The sequence below is a fragment of the Hemitrygon akajei genome, chromosome 2, assembly GCF_048418815.1.
Source record: "Hemitrygon akajei chromosome 2, sHemAka1.3, whole genome shotgun sequence".
In the NCBI taxonomy this organism is placed as follows: Eukaryota; Metazoa; Chordata; class Chondrichthyes; order Myliobatiformes; family Dasyatidae; genus Hemitrygon; species Hemitrygon akajei.
In genome coordinates, this window is record NC_133125.1 from 15,879,226 (window position 1) to 15,895,896 (window position 16,671).

A 16,671-nucleotide genomic window follows, 5' to 3' on the forward strand; every position below is an offset into this window, starting at 1 on the left:
ATTCATGTCTACAATGATCCTTCAGGCCCTTTTTTTAACACCTGTCTTTGTAAGTGTCCTGAATTGTGGGAAGTTCACATCTACAGATGTGCCGGGCTGTTTGCACCACTCTCTGCAGAGTCCTGCGATTGAGGGAAGCACAGTTCCCATACCAGGCAGTGATGCAGCCAGTCAGGATGGTCTCAGTTGTGCCCCTAAAGAAAGTCCTTAGGATTTAGGGGACACACCAACCTTCTTCAACAGTCTGAGGTGAAAGAGGTGCTGTTGAGCCTTTTTCACCACACAGCCGGTATGTACTGACGTGAGACCACTGGTGATGTTTATGCCGAGGAACTTAAAGCTGTTCACCCTCTCAACTCCTGATACATTTATGTCAATAAGGGCTAGCCTATCTCCCTTCCTCCTGTAGTCCACAACCAGTTCCTTTGTTTTTATTTTAATTTTATGTAAAGTTAAATCTAGCAATAGGAGACATCCCCTTGTACCTTGCAAGCTAGTCAGATTTGTAACAGTTTGTAATGAGTTGTTAAAATCTGAAATGATATTGAAATCTATTTGTAGAAATGAAATAATGTAGAAGAAAGACTGATAGACAAATTGAGAGTCCAGAAGTTTTTTTTTAAGAATTTTGTCACAAGATAGGTTTTTAGTCCCACAAAACACAAAATCAAAAATAAATTATTCCTTAATTATGTTAAGATAATGACTTACCATGAATCAAATTCAAAATTCCAATAATCCTTCTGATTTTGCTAGCCCATCAAATGTCCAGCCTATTGGATGTTAATCTTACTTATAGCTCTTTTTCTACATTTTATATAGTTGTATTCTAAGTTTTCCATCGAACCCAGGAATCGGAAGGGAATAGGAAATATTATAGGAAATTCTAGACCCCCAGTTCCAGTCACATACCCCAGCCCTGGTCATGCACTTTGTTTACTGTCAGAACTGCCAACCTCTAGATTTTCTGGACTAATAACTGAGCAGATGCCAGACTATTTGGATTTTTAAATTTTATTGCAATTGTGTTCTTACCAGATTCTTTGCCGACACCCAATTGATTTCCAACAGAATTCAGGACATTTCTAGAAGAAAGCGTTTTCAGGGCAAGGTAATCATATCCAGTGTTTGTCAACCGATAACCTTGTACAGCTAAAAGAAAGAAGTCTGTCATTAACCAAAAAGGACAAGGAAATCAAAGTCAGTTTTATTACCAGGGTATATATATGTCACCACATCCAACCCTGAGGTTCATTTTCCTGCAGGCATACTCAGCAAATCTATAGAATAGTAACTGTAACAGGTTCAATGAAAGATTAAGTAGAGTGCAGAAGAAAATAAAACTGTGCAAATACAAATATAAATAAATTGCGATAAATGAGGACATGAAATAACAAGATTAAAAAGTCCTTAAAGTGAGATCATTGGTTGTGGGAACAACTCAATGGATGGGCTATTGGTGTGAGTGTGGTTATCCCCTTTTGTTCAAGGGCCTGATGGTTGAGGGGTAGTAACTGTTCTTGAAGCTGGTGGTGTGAGTCCAGAGGCTCTTGTACTTTCTTACTGATGGCAGCAGCAGGAAAAGCGCATGGCCTGGGTGGTGAAGATCTGATGATGGATGTTGCCTTCGTATGACTGTGTTTCATGTAGATGTGCACAATGATTGGGAGGCCTTTGCCTGTGATGCACCAGGCCGAATCCACTACCTTTTTGTAGGATTTTCTGTTCCGATATGTGACTACTTTATTTATTTATTGTTCTATCTTTCCAAAAGAATTCAAGAGAAACTGCTCACTTAATCTTTACTCATATGTTCCAATGATACCCAATGCAAAGTCTACAACAGCCACCTTTCTTCTTTCAAGCATTTTATTGCATTCCATCCTGGATAGTAAACTCAATAACCACCATAGCAATACTCATTTTCTAATGAAAGCATGTGCCAGATTTTGAAAATGCTTACAACAAAGCTACATATAGTATTGAGGTGGAAGCTGGTGTCTATGTTAATAATAATAGTAATATGGCTCATTTGGCCATGGCCTGCCCTTTCCTTATAATCCTTAATTCCCCTACTATGCAAAAATTGAAACTTTATCTTAAATACGCTCAGTGGTCAATTTATTAGGTATATCTGCTTGTTAATGCAAATACCTAATCAGCCAATCATGTCGCAGCAGCTCAATGAATAAAAACATGCAAACATGGTCAAGAGATTCAGATATTGTTGAGATCAAACATCAGAATGGGGAAGAAGTGTGATCTAAGTGACTATGACCATGGAATGATTGTTGGGGTGGTTTGACTATCTCAGAAGCTGATCTCCTGGGAGAGTTACGCACAACAGTCTCTAGAGTTTACACTGAGTGAGTGGCCGTTCTGCGGGTGAAAACGCCTTGTTACTGAGCGGGGTCAGAGGAAAATGGCCAGACTGGTTCAAGCTGACACGAAACTCAAATAACCATGCATTACAACAGTGGTGAGCAGAAAGCATCTCTGAACACACAGCACATCAAACCTTGAAGCTGATGAGCCATAGCAGCAGAAGGCCACACTAGGTTCCATTCCTGTACCTAATAAAGTGGCCACTGAATGTATATAATGAACAGCTGTGGGCTGACCCGAGGCATTCCACTCACCACTGACTGCCAGCCAGAGAAACACCCACTTATCCCAACTCCTTGCTTTCTATTGGTTAGCCAATCCTCTATCCATACATTATCCCTAAATTAATGCATTCTTCTCTTATGGATAAGTCTTTTAGATGGCACCTAATTGAATGACTTCTGGAAATCCAAGTAAACAGCAACTGGAGTGGATCCACCCTTAAGATTTCTGCATTACTGTCACACTGAAGACCACTGGGAGTTTTCCTATCTTTACAAGATTTTCACGTACAGGTGTCCCCCACTTTCCGAACGTCCACTTTACGACATTTCGCTTTTACGAAAGACCTACATGAGTACCTGTTTTTGCTAACCGAAAGAGGATTTTCACTTTTATGAAAAAAGACGCCCGCTTTAAACTTGTGTTTACCCCAAGAAAGACTACCATAATCATGAAGCCTTGAGCAGGCAGGTGTGTGCGCATGCACGTACATGCTGATTTTTTTCTATAAACCAGTTTTGGCTCAATTTTTCCGATTCTGGTAGGTGAAACTACACTGTACATACATTATTTCTACTTTATATAGGCTGTGTACTTATCAAATCACTCCTGCTTTTACTATATGTTAGTGTTATTTTAGGTTTTATGTGCTATTTGGTATGATTTGGTAGGTTATTTTTTAGGTCTGGGAACACTCAAAAATTTTTCCCATATAAATTAATGGTAACTGCTTCTTTGCTTTATGCCATTTCAGCTTATGAACGGTTTCATAGGAACGCTCAGATGGCGGCGCGACGACGCAGGGCGCAGCGGCCACTCCAGTAAGGAATATCCGTTATCTGTAAGTAGGGGCCGTGCACAATCCTGATTTGATTGAGACGGATGTGTGAAGCACGGAGGAACATCTGGCGAAACTTCTGACATGCCTGTGCTGCTGACGCTGCTACTGAGCGATCGGAGAGATCTCCAGAGAGGAAGGCCCCGAATCCTCGGCTTTGCCTGTTGCTTGGTGGCCGGAGCCGGGGTTGAAGCACTCGGCAGAGATGGTGCTCGGTGCTCGGTGTCGGAGGGCTGGTCGGAGGCACGAAGTTGTCGGAAGTTTTCGGACGGACTCACAGTTGGCTGTGCTCGGGTGCTTCCAGAGGCTGCATCGGGAAGTTTTGCCACGTTGGAGGTTTCTTCCTTCTGCCATCTGCGTGAGATGATGGGCTATCTGGGACTTTGAGACTTTTTTTTTTACCGTGCCCATGGTCTGCTCTTATCAAATTATGGTATTGCTTTGCACTGTTGTAACTGTATGTTATAATTATGTGGTTTTTTTGGTCAGTTAGTCTTGGTCTGTCTTGTGTTTATGTGATATCATACTGGAGGAACATTGAATTTCCCCTTGGGGATGAATAAAGTATCTATCTATCTATCTATCTATCTACCTTCAGATAGCGGGGCAACCTGTATTCTACTGCTAGGTTGCTGTAATCATTCACACCCTCTGGATCGTTTGTGTTTTTGTTTTTTCTATCTTTCTGCTTTCAAGAATCAAAAGTCATTAATACAGGCTCCTTATTGGAGACTACTCCTCCTCAATTGACTCAACTACACCTTTGAGACTTATGTGGCATTTGCATAAAGTAACACCTCAGCATTCTGTAAACCACAAATTGTTCTGTGATTAGATAAAGTCCAAATAGCTATTGCATTATTTACAGGTGCACAGTCCCAAAACAATTGCATACTTAGGATTTTTGAGAAAAATAAGTAAATAAGGAGGGAGATATACAAGTAAACTCACACTGCTCCTTTACAGTACCATCTATTTTGATAAAAATATCTAACATAAATATTTTATATAATTTTGCCTGGATCTTCCTTCCCTGACAGAGACTAATATGAAGTCTTGAATGCCATCATTATGATTTGCTTGTTAGATCATAAATCCATAATGGATATGGCAATGTTTTTAAACAGCATGAGACGGCAAAAAAAACTGCAATTTTGCACTAGCTGATAGATCATTCACATGGCAGTGCTGGAAGTGGAAACAATAGGGTCATTTAAGAGCCTCTTAGATAGACACATGGGGTTTAGAAAAAATAGAGGGTTCTGTGGTTGGGAAATTCTAGGCAGTTTCTAGAGTAGGTTATATGGTTGGTACAACATTGTAGGCTGAAGGGCCTATAATGTATTGTAGATTTCTATGTTCTGTTAACAGCTGTGACATAAAAGGACATGAGATAATACCAAACTACTTCACTCCATACACAAGTGACAAGAGAAATAAAAGGCAAAGCACTGCAAAGATAGAGAAACATTTTGTTTGTATACCTCCTATTCAAAATAGATTACCAAAATTATAAAGCATTAGAAACGGAAACAGAGACAAAATAATACAACTAAGGTAAAGACTACTGAACAGCAAATACAGCAGAAACAAATGAAAAATAAAAAAGCAATGTCATTTGAAAAATGAAGAACTGAGTTTCTCAGAAAATATGCATGTAGCATTTATGTAAGAATGCAAGGTTAAACTAATACAAGGTAAATTATTTAATTCCTTATTTCTGTTTCAAACTTACTTTTCGTTCGCTCATAAGCTAATAGTTTGTGCTTTACCAATTCACGAAGGACCTTGTTGCATCCACCATGTTTAAGATTTGATATTGAAGCAATAAGACTGGGTGGAACAATTTCATGATTTTTCATTCCCATTTCAACCTGTGCATTGAAAGACAATGAAACGTGAAAATGGCAGATTGAAATACAGCGATTCAAACTGAAACAAAATTCAGTACTTAATGCATTACTGACTAGAAGCAATCAAATAACATGACAATCTATCTCCCCATCATGTCACCTACACATGCAAAAGGTAAAGCCACACACTAAATGAGAAAACAAACACCAGCAACTCCTCCAACTCTGGAATAAATTGAACAAATCCTTGACAGCTGCTATGTCTTTTTATTATATTGGAGAAATACTAAAGCATACTCATATCGCTTGTAATTTTTTCAAAAACTTATCCAGTTCTCTTCCCAAGCTTTGCAGAGCATCTCTACAGGTTTTTCCTAATCTATTCCAAAAGTCACTAAATGAAAAAAATCTTAGCATTTAGCCAAACTATTTCTACATTTTACATATTTAATTCTTCCTTGTCGGCCTCAAACAAATGCTCAAACTGAACAAAATCCATTTGTATCACATTTAATCTTCCACAACAAACTTTCTCTAGTTCCACCAAACCCCCCCCCCCCCCACCAAACCAAGGATGAGTGCCTTTTCATCTTCCACACTAACAACAAATTCTTGAACAAAAACAGAAAAAGATAAAAATATTCAGAAAGTCAGGCTGCACACAGGGGAAGAGAAATGTTACAGGTCATAGACTCATCAAATTCTTTTAGTGTTTTCCAATAGCTAAAAGTGAAAGAATGTTTATGATTTGATTACTGCGACATCTCAATTAACTCGCACTGGATGTGGAGACCAACAACGAAATATTGTATTCCAAGAACAGGCATTATGCGACCGTGTGAAATGCACTGTTCGAACACTGGAATACAAAATGAGGAATGTGCTTTTCCACTGACTCATCACATTGCTTGCAAACCTTCAAAATGCCAGTACTGTGTCTCTCTTCTACTCTGTTAGTGTCTTTTATTGCAAAAAATTACTGATGCTTCAGCATCCGGTTGATACATTGTCTGGAATGTGAGAAAAGAAACTGGACTGCATGTCAGGTAGGCAGCCAGAAGAGGAACACTGGAACTTGTGGAGATTTGTAGCTGGAACTGGAGTTCAAAGCGCTTGTCTCAACTTGTTTTGATAAACTTGTTATTTTTATAGTTCAATAATCTGAAAATCTGCTATAGTAGTAAGATCACAGACATCCCAGAAGAATATCACAAGCAAGGGGTCAGAGAGCGAGTCCCACTAGGCACTGAAGAGGTCTGGAGACTCCGTAGGTCAGGGTCAACCATGGATGTTGTGTCCTAGCTGTCTAAATACGCAAGCCAAGGTAGTAAAATATGGAGATCAAGTTCCATGCATGTGATGAATCTAAAGGAATGATACAGTTTGCACCAGCAGCATCACAGGAGTTGTCAGTCAGAGTTGAACTCAACATGGGACTGCATTAGGGTCTCCAGCTCCATATTTTTCCCTTGGGGTTTACTTTCCCATGTGTGGGTATAGCCACAACACAGTGGAGGTTTTCTCCAAGTTTTCCTTCTTCTAGATGAGCTGCCAACCATGAGCACCATCTGCCCAAAGCGACTGGTTAACCCAACTTTGCCTCCTTCTCCTGTTAGTAGAAACGGTTCTGCCGGGCTGAATAGCTATGCCACGTGTGAAGACCAGGAGATGGACTTGTATATAACCATCTGTGTCTAAAGCCACCCTATGTGGGCCATGCCCTAAATTAATATTCCTTACTGTATTCACCAAGGAGATATGGAAGATGGTGAGTTTGGGAGGGATACATGCATAATCTGGGAGGTGCCAGCATTAGCGAAGCTCTATGGAACAAAAAAAAGGGTTGTTAAAGCTTCAGGGCCTTTCGGCATTTATCCTAGGTTGTTCCGAAAAATGATGGAGGAGATAGCCCAGGCCTGATAAGAGAGTTTGAATCTTTGACACCACAGACAGATAAGGTATCAGAAGTTCGAAGGACAGGGTAACACTGCTCCTTTATTTAAGAAGGCAACAGGGATAAGCAAGGTGCTTGCAGGTTGGTAAACTTTCTGTCAGTGGTAGGGAAATTATTGGAGAAGATCCTAAGGAGTAGGATTTGTGTACATTGGGAAAGGCAAGGCCAATCAAGGATAGTCCACAGATCTTTGTTCAGGGATAATCCTGTCTCACTAAATGGACAGATTTGTGAAACAATAACCAAGACTGATGAAGGCAAGTTGATATGTATTGTCAAGTCAAGTCTCTTTTTATTGTCATTTCGACCATAAACTGCTGGTACAGTACACAGTAAAAACGAAACAACACAAAACTACACTAGACTATGTGAGACAACTCAAGGCTACACTAGACTACTTAAAACAACACAAAAACAGCACTAGACTACAGACCTACACAGGACTACATAAAGTGCACAAAACAGTGCAGGGCAGTACAATAATTATTAATCATTAATAAACAAGACAATATGCACAGTTGAGGACAAATTTCAATATAATAATAAATGATATAGATGTCAGTCTAGACTCTGGGTATTGAGGAGTCTGATGGCTTGGGGGAAGTACCTGTTGCTCAGTCTGGTCGTGACAGCCCAAATGCTTCGGTACCTTTTGCCAGATGGCAGGAGGGAGAAGTGTTTGTATGAGGGGTGCGTGGGGTCCTTCACAATGCTGTCAGCTTTGCAGGTGCAGCATGTGGTGTAAATGTCTGTAATGACGGGAACAGAGACCCCGATGATCTTCTCAGCTGACCTCACTATCTGCTACAGAGTCTTGCAATCCGAGACGGTGCAATTCCCGAACCAGGCAGTGATGCAGCTGCTCAGGATATTCTCGATATATCCTCTGTAGAATGTGGTGAGGATGGGGGGGTGGGAGATGGACTTTTCTCAGCCTTCACAAAACGTAGAGACGCTGCTGGGCTTTCTTGGCTATGGAGCTGGTGTTGAGGGACCAGGTGAGATTCTCCGCCAGGTGAACAGCAAGAAATTTGGTGCTCTTAACAATCTCAAAGGAGCCGTCAATGTTCAGTGGAGAGTGGTCACTCTGTGCTCTCCTGAAGTCAACCATCTCATTTGTTTTCTTCACATTCAGAGACAGGTTGTTGACTCTGCACCAGTCCGTCAGCCGCTGCAACTCGTCTCTGTACGCTGACACATCGTTCTTGCTGATGAGACCCACCACGGTTGTGTCTTCGGTGAACTTGATGTGATTCGAGCTGTGCATTGTCACACAGTCATGGGTCAGAAGAGTGAACAACAGTGGACTGAGCACACAGCCCTGGGGGGCCCCGTGCTCAGTGTGATGGTGTTGGAGATGCTGCTCCCGATCCGGTGCTGAGGAATGATTGTGTTGAATGCTGAACTGAAGTCTATGTACAGCATTCGAACGTATGTGTCTTTTTTGTCCAGGTGGAGGGTGGTGGTGATGGCGTTTTCTGTTGAGCAGTTGGGATAATACATGAACTGCAGGGGTTCTAGTGAGGGGATTATCAGGGTCTTGATGTGCCTCATGACGAGACTCTTGAAACACTTCACGATGATGGATGTGAGTGCAACGGGACCGTTGTCATTTAGGCAGGACACTGAAGACTTCTTCAGCACGGGGACGATGGTGGCAGCCTTGAAGCATGTTGGATCAACAGTGCTGTTCAGGGAGATGTTGAAGATGTCAGTGAGAACATCTGCCAGCTGGTCTGCACACCCTCCGAGCACTCTGCCAGCAATATTATCTGGTCCAGCAGCGTTCCGTGGGTTGACCCTGCATTGAGTTTTCCTCACATCGATTAGGAACAAAAGTTCCTAATGAACTTTAGGAAGCCATCTGAAAATTTCCGGCATGGTAAACTGGAACAGAAGACTAATAATCACGGTATCTAGAGTGGGTGAGGAGTTCCAGAGTTTATTTGCAGAAAATGTGACGTTTCCAAGTCAGCATGGTGTAAGCTTAGTGGAGTACATGCAAATGAAAACATTCTCACTTGTCCTTCTTCGTGGGAGAATTTGTGGACTGGAAATAGTCGTGCATGGCCCTCCACTGCCCTAACATTTGAGTACATTATAAGGGAATGCTTTTGGTTTAGCATAAGGGTCACAAATTGTATGAAAAACAGCTATGACTGTTGGATCAATCTCAGCCCCAGAAATGCCTCCTTTAGTGTGTGAAAGACATGCGACGAGACAGAGATCAGTCCAAGTTTTATTTCCTCATTAATCTCAAAGATCACCTTTTATTTGGGCCGTTAACATAAAAAGCTTTCCAAGGCGCAAACTGACAAATTAAAGAATTTCGAAGTGACCTCCTTTCGACAACCATTGCAAGCAAAAAAAACCCGAAACGTATAGACTTTCTGCAATGTACCAGTTTCGTTAGGTAAGACACTAAAATAATAGAAATTTGCGCTATTCAGAAAACAAACGGCAGTAAACCTCCAAATCTGCAGGACAAACTCTCACAACAAATCATTCACATCCCACCCAAATCTCTGTAAAGGGTCGTAGATCCGAAACGTCGATTATTCTCCAGAGCGGCCGCCTGACTTGAGATTTTAGCATTTGATGGTTTTGTTTCAGATCTACAGCACAAGTGGAGTTTTTTTACTTTACATTTCCAGTTATTGTCGCCCCGTTTAAGCACACAGCCTGGGGTAAGGGAATGGAAAGACTGACTGCGGCACGCCGCTGGGAGAACTACCGGCTAGGCCCCAACCACCCAGCAAGCCAAGAGCTGATAGAAACAGGACTGAGACTTACCCCGACAAGCACTCTGAAATCATCCCTGCTGAGGTACCTCAGCATCACCACATTAAGCTTGCCCATGGCGACAGCCGCTCGCCACCCAGCGCTGGCTCGCTTGCAACCTCGCCGAATCGCACACGCGTCTACCTCCCCACTGCGCACGCGCTTCGCCTCTAGGTCCTGTTACACTTAGAAAAAAATAGGTATTGGATTCAGAGTAAACTCAGAAGTATCTCAAGATACGTCTAACTTTATTAAACAAGATAATTTTTACAATAAAATATTTTTCGGACTCTTAACGCAGATTGTTTTTTCCTGCGTGGCTAATTGCGAGTTGTGTTGTGTGCTGTGAGGAACTGATGACGTTAGTCTGAGGGCGTCGGTTGCTGGGGAAGGCGGTGTCTGTCGCTGTTGGTGACCGTGTCCTCTGTGGAGGAGGCTTACCACTGTTTTATCATATGCTCAAAAGTAATAATTGTTGGCCAGAGGAAGGGCGAGAATTAATGTTTCAGGTCTTTAATTTATGGCCAGCATCCCAGAACATTCACAAAATGTAGGAGGAACTCAGCAAGTCAGGTAAGATCTATGAGAGGAATAAACAGTTGAAATTTCGGACCGAGACCCTTCATCAGGATGCCTTAGGCCCGAAATGTCGACGGACAATCCCGGAAACAGGACATTGCCTGAACTGCTGAGTTCCTCCAGCATTTTGTGCATGTTGCTCAAGATTCCCAGCATCTGCTGAATCTCTTGCGTTTATAACCCATAAACACTACCTCGGTATTTTTGCTTTCTATGTATACAATTCTTAGTGTAATTTGTCGTGTTTTTATGTATTGCCCTGTACAGCTGTCGGAAGACAAGTCATTTCATGACATATATCAGTAATAATAAACTTGATAATTCGTTTGTGAACGTCTGCCCCAACTGCAATCTACTGTTAACGAGATACAACCTGACGGAAAACTAAATAGAAACGATAAAGAAACCTATGCCACTGAATAATAACCTCAGTAAGGACATATGTTTTCCAGTATTTCCTGTTTCTTTTGAACACATAGGCAAACTGGCTGTGTGCGGCCAAATAACCTCGTCATCCTAATCAGCCTAGAAGACAGAACAATAATAATCATGAAATCCTGTTTGATGTGAAATCAGATACGGTTTATTAATCACAAGATCGGCCTGAATTAAAATGCTCTTTGGGCACCTTTCCATAATTTGATTTAGTTTGCCATGCTACTCTACAAACGTTCTAGTTCCAATTGCCTTCAAGTCTTTGGGAATGGAGTTAAGTTTTGAAAGTAATACTACTCATGGTAACAAGCAAGAGAAAATCTGCAGATGCTAGAAATCTGAGCAACACACACAAATTCCTGTAGGAACTCAGCAGGCCGGGGTTTTGGCCCATGACGTTGACTGTACTCTTTTTTTTTTCCATAAATGCTGCCAGGCCTGTGCTGAGATTTTCCAGCATTTTTTGTGTGATACTCATGGTAACGGCAGCTTTAAAATTCAGTTAGTAAACCCCCGTACACTGTCTTCTGGATCAATTATGTTCATTTTGAGGATGTATCAAGGATTCCAATTTCCTTGATGGTTGCTTCCTCCTTGACAACATGAGTGAAAAATCAATGCAAGCCATGGAAAATTTCAGCTCATCTACTGAAATTATGTCAAATAAATGTGAAAGTGCCATAGGAAATTAAACCTGAAATTAAAAAGTTTCTGTTTAAATCATGTTATAGTCATGACAACCTCACTTATCACATACAGTACTTATTACATTGAATTGTCTTTTTAATTGATATTTGTGCATGGATTTCTATCACTGATAATGTAAGACACCTTGGAACGACATGTAGATCTGGAGAGCTATTATGGTGTCACTAAGTTTTTTGTGTAACAATAATAAATAAATTTTAATCCCAAATGCTTCCTAAAATTTTACAGGATTCTTTTAAAAAGCAAAGAGTGTTAACATTATTTCAAGTCTTAAATCCTGTCTTCTTTTATCCAATAATGTATGAACATTTTAATCTTAGCAATTTCAAGCATTTGAAGATCAGCTTATTTCTTTTAAAAATAGAATATTATAAATTTATTTATTTGTTGTTTAGATGTAGCTGATAGTAGTAACAGCACCCCATCGAGTGCGTCTCTGGTTGCTTTGTGAATGGGAGATGTAATGTTGCAAGATTATATTAATTGGCTCTTCTTTGTTGCCCTTGGAAGTTGATGTACCTTCTCCTTTAATTGCCGATATCCTTGCACGAATAATGGTTATCTTCTGTTACTTATTGAGATATAGCGCAGAGTAGGCCCTTCTGACCCTTCGAAGCCATGCCACCCAGCAATCCCCCAAGTTAATCATGTAACACCTTACAATAACCAATTAACCAACTAGTGGAGTGATGTCGCAGCAATGACCTTGCACTCAATGTCAGTAAGACGATAGAGCTGATTGTGAACTTCAGGAAGGGTAAGACATAGGAACACATGCCAATCCTCGTAGAGGGATCAGAGGTGGATAGAGTGAGCAGTTTCATGTTCCTGGGTGTCAAGATCTCTAAAGACCTAACCTGGTTCCAACATATCGATGCAGTTATAAAGAAGGCAAGACATGGACTATACTTCATTAGGAGTTTGAAGAGATTTGGTATGTCAACAAATACACTCAAAGACTTCTGTAGATGTATCATGGAAAGCATTCTGACAGGCCGCATCACTGTCTGATATGGGGGGGGGGGGGGGATGCACAGGGGTTACTGCACAGGACTGAAAGAAGCTGCAGAGGGTTGTAAATTTAGTCGGCTCCATCTTGGGTACTTGCCTACCAGGACATCTTCAAGGAGTGGTGTCTCAGAAAGGCAGCGTCCATTATTAAGGACCTAGCCGCCCTTTTCTCATTGTTACCATGAGCTGGAGGTGCAGAAGCCTGAAGGTACACACTCAGCGATTCAGGAACAGCTTCTTCTCCTCTGCCATCCGATTCCTAAATGGACATTGAACCAGTGAGCACCACCTCACTTTTTATATTTTTTTTGCACAATTTTTAATCTATTCAATATAAGTATACTGTAATTTATTTATTTATTATTATTTTTTCTCTTCTTCTATATTATGTATTGCATTGAACTGCTGCTGCCAAGTTAACAAATTTCACAACACATGCTGGTGATAATAAACCCGATTCTGATAACCTACCAACTGGTAGGTCTTTGAACTGGAGTCGACTTCAGGAAGGGTAAGATGAAGGAACATGTCGATGCAGTTATAAAGAAGGCAAGACAATGACTATACTTCATTAGGAGTTTGAAGAGATTTGGTAACTGGTAGGTCTTTGGACTGAGAGGAAACTGGAGCATGCGGAGGAAACCCACACGTTCACGGGGAAAAGTTATGAACGCCTTACAGGCAGGGGTGGGAATTGAACCCTGGTCACCTGTACTGTATGGTGTTGAGCTAACCACTACACTACCATGCGGGTCAGCCACATCAATTCCAGTACAGTATACGTATTTTTCTTATTAGATCAAGTCCCTCAGACAGTTACATCTAAAATTAGAGGTTTATAAAATTGGTATTTATCTCAACATTTGCAAAAAGTACTAAACAATTAACTATAAACTCCACTTGGTGGACATTCCCTGTTTTAAGAACCAAGTTGAATGTTTTATCATCACAACAAAAGTGCAAGGATTTTCTTAATCTTCTTCATCTTATGATGAAAAAAACTTTCTGTAATTGCTTCCAACTAAATTTGACCAGAATATGAATTATATGTGGCACATGTATTGTTCAGATTGTGGTAATGTGTCACATGCAATAATGTTTTTTTATTACTTGTGCTGGTGAGCTGGAGCTTGATTTGTATTTGAGCCTTATCATTTAATTGCTCCTGAAAATATTTTTTATATGTGAAGTTTAGGTATTTAATGATGGTGGAAACCTTATGATGCCAAAAGAAAAACAGATTTATTTTTTTCTTATCAGATTTCTCATCTCGCCATCTCACAGAAAATGGGAACTCTCAAATGAAATATGGATTATGAGTCTTTTTCATTCCCTGGTGTACTCGAGTAGCTGGTATACATTCTGGTATTCTGTGAAGATTTTAGAAGCTAATCTCAATTTTAGTCTGTATTCCTGAGCATTTTGCAAGGCCCTGCATGATTGCAATGTGGATGAGCATCTTTAGCTGATTTTTTAAAACTTTTCTCCTCTAAATCCCAAATAGATTAAAAAAAGTAACAGATAATGATATGCAACACTGGCAACAAATCTATACTGGAAACATAGTAAATGGAGTGTGGTGAACAGTATTTGGCTTTTTGCCATTTTGTTCATGGCAGAGGAGAGAAGAACCTTAAGGGTGTCATTTTCTAGTTTGGAAATAGTTTGTTGTTTGGACTATTGCCCAAGAACAGGGGGATTTACCACAGAGGACAGTGTTTTTATTTGAAAACCACTTCTGATGCATCCTGTTTTATGTACATTTTATACAGCTGGCAAGAAAACTCTGGCAAAGTACACTGAAGCTAAGTTTGTCTGAAATGGAAGTTTATTATTGGCTACAGGAGCATTTATGATGTTGTGAAGGAACTGTATAGGGAAGAATCTTCTCTGCAAACAATGTTTTAGTTTACGATTACAGTACCAAATACAATAAATATTACGCATGAATGAAAGATATGGATTACATAACGGTCATATTGAACAAATTGTTGACAGGGAAGGAATTTGGCTGTACAAGCTCTTGAAAATATCCTCAAGCTGACAGGTGGAAGAAAATTTGGAACTGTAGAACCATAAAATAACAATATTTCAGTTACTTCCTGAATGTGGTTGATGGATTTGTGATTTTTTTTTAAATCAGCCTTAAACACTAACTTAGGTAATACACAGCAGATTTAAAGAAATAATTAAGATGAGAAGTGTGACTTAATCCTTTCCTAAAAAAAATTGTCCTTGGATTTCTCTAGATAGTACAGAAATAGTTTCTGGGGCCACAATTGGGAAACATAGTCTTTAAGGAATAGCATTGCATTGTTATATAAACATTACTAAATTGAAATGATTTTTTTCTTGATACAAAGAGCTGCTACTGGAGCAAGACTTTAAAGTTCCAATACATTGTAGGACATCAAATTCTAAGTTTTAGATAGGATGGTTATCCATATTAGTCAATATAATTCAGCTATATAAGCCTTGACACTACTAGTCCACTCCAGATGAACAGTCTCAGTGCAAAATATTGGCTATTACCCTCCACAGATGCTGCCCAACCCGCTGAGTTCCTCTATTGCATTTTGTGTTTCTCAAGATTCCAACATCTGCAGTTTCATGTCTTCAATATGTCAAAGCTAGATGCACTGAAGTGAACACTGTTAAGAGAAAAGAAAACTTGAATTAGAGTCTTGGCCTGAAATGTCGACTGTTTATTCTTTTCTATGGATGCTGCCTGACTTGCTGAGTTCATCCAGGATTTTGTGTGTGTTGCTTTAGATTGCCAGCATCTCTGGATTTTCTTGTGTTGAAGAAAAATAATTGTTCCTGCAATTGAATAGATAGGATTATAACCAAGCAAGAGCCAAATGAAGGAAAGACATTGGAGGAAAATGAACTTATTCACTTAGTTGAGAACAATAATGAGGTTGAGGATAGTAAGGACAAAAGTTGCCATTGTAAATTACCAGAGATTAATTTATAACATTGTTGTTTCATTATTGTGACATGGGGGAATGGGAAATCTCTAGAAAAGATTTTAGGAGGAAATAATCACAAATTTACTAGATGATCACACATTTCTAGACTTTGGAGTTTGCAGACACTGATAAATTGACTTTTGGCTGTACCTATATTTTCCGTCACGTTCCCATTATTTTAATTTTAGAAATCGAACCCACAAACAATTCCCACTTCATTATTAGAATGCGTAATGCATCATTACTTATTCATTACTTTGCACTTTGAACTTTTGATTAGAATGAATAATACATCAGATAAATAAGATAAAGCAATGTCAGGATGTATAATATTCGAATGGAGTAAGGCTAAATACATAAGTCACAAATAGTCATTAACACTTAAAAAAATCAATTTTAAGATATTCAAAATCAATTTTGGACTTGGCCAAGCCAATGGGTTAACCAGGTAAGTATTTTAAACAACCACAAAAAATATATCTAGTAATATGGTTTTCAAGTGTCAGGTCATCCCAAAGCAGTACAGAGCCAATGAGGTACTTCTATTATAATATGAAAATTCAGTGAGGCTACTGAAACTCTATCTGCTCACCCAAATTAAGGGCTGTTGCTCAACAGACCAAATTTGGGGTGGATATGTAGGGTGAAGTAATAAATTACAAGTATCGTTCTGTGTTTTTGGTGTTACTGAAGCAGAACATAGTTCATTAGCTGGGGTCTGAAATAATATTTGTTTTCTGGCCTGCCTAAAATTCCTTAATCAATGTGATATTTGATTTTGAAATCCTAATTTTTTTTTGGAAGCCTTTTTCTGAACGATCTAAGTATCCTACTGTATTTCCTCCCAACAAAGTTTAACTTAAACTCATTATTCAAAGTCCTTTCTTTAACTGTAAAATGAAAACTACATCTTTTGAATATTTTCATATTTCT

At 39.7% G+C, this 16,671-nt stretch overlaps 1 protein-coding gene across 1 annotated transcript in view; it reads right to left on the bottom strand.

Moving 5' to 3' along the window:
- The window catches only part of riok2 (RIO kinase 2 (yeast)), a 32,697-nt gene extending 22,498 nt beyond the window's left edge, over positions 1–10,199 (bottom strand). Inside the window, exons 1-3 of the mRNA XM_073067718.1 lie at positions 10,046–10,199; positions 5,181–5,319; positions 1,036–1,152 (exon numbers count right to left, since the gene is read on the bottom strand). Of these exons, the coding sequence (XP_072923819.1) occupies positions 1,036–1,152; positions 5,181–5,319; positions 10,046–10,111 (322 nt within the window). The 5' untranslated portion in view covers positions 10,112–10,199. The remainder of the gene's footprint in view (positions 1–1,035; positions 1,153–5,180; positions 5,320–10,045) is intronic.
- Positions 10,200–16,671: the final 6,472 nt, after the last annotated feature.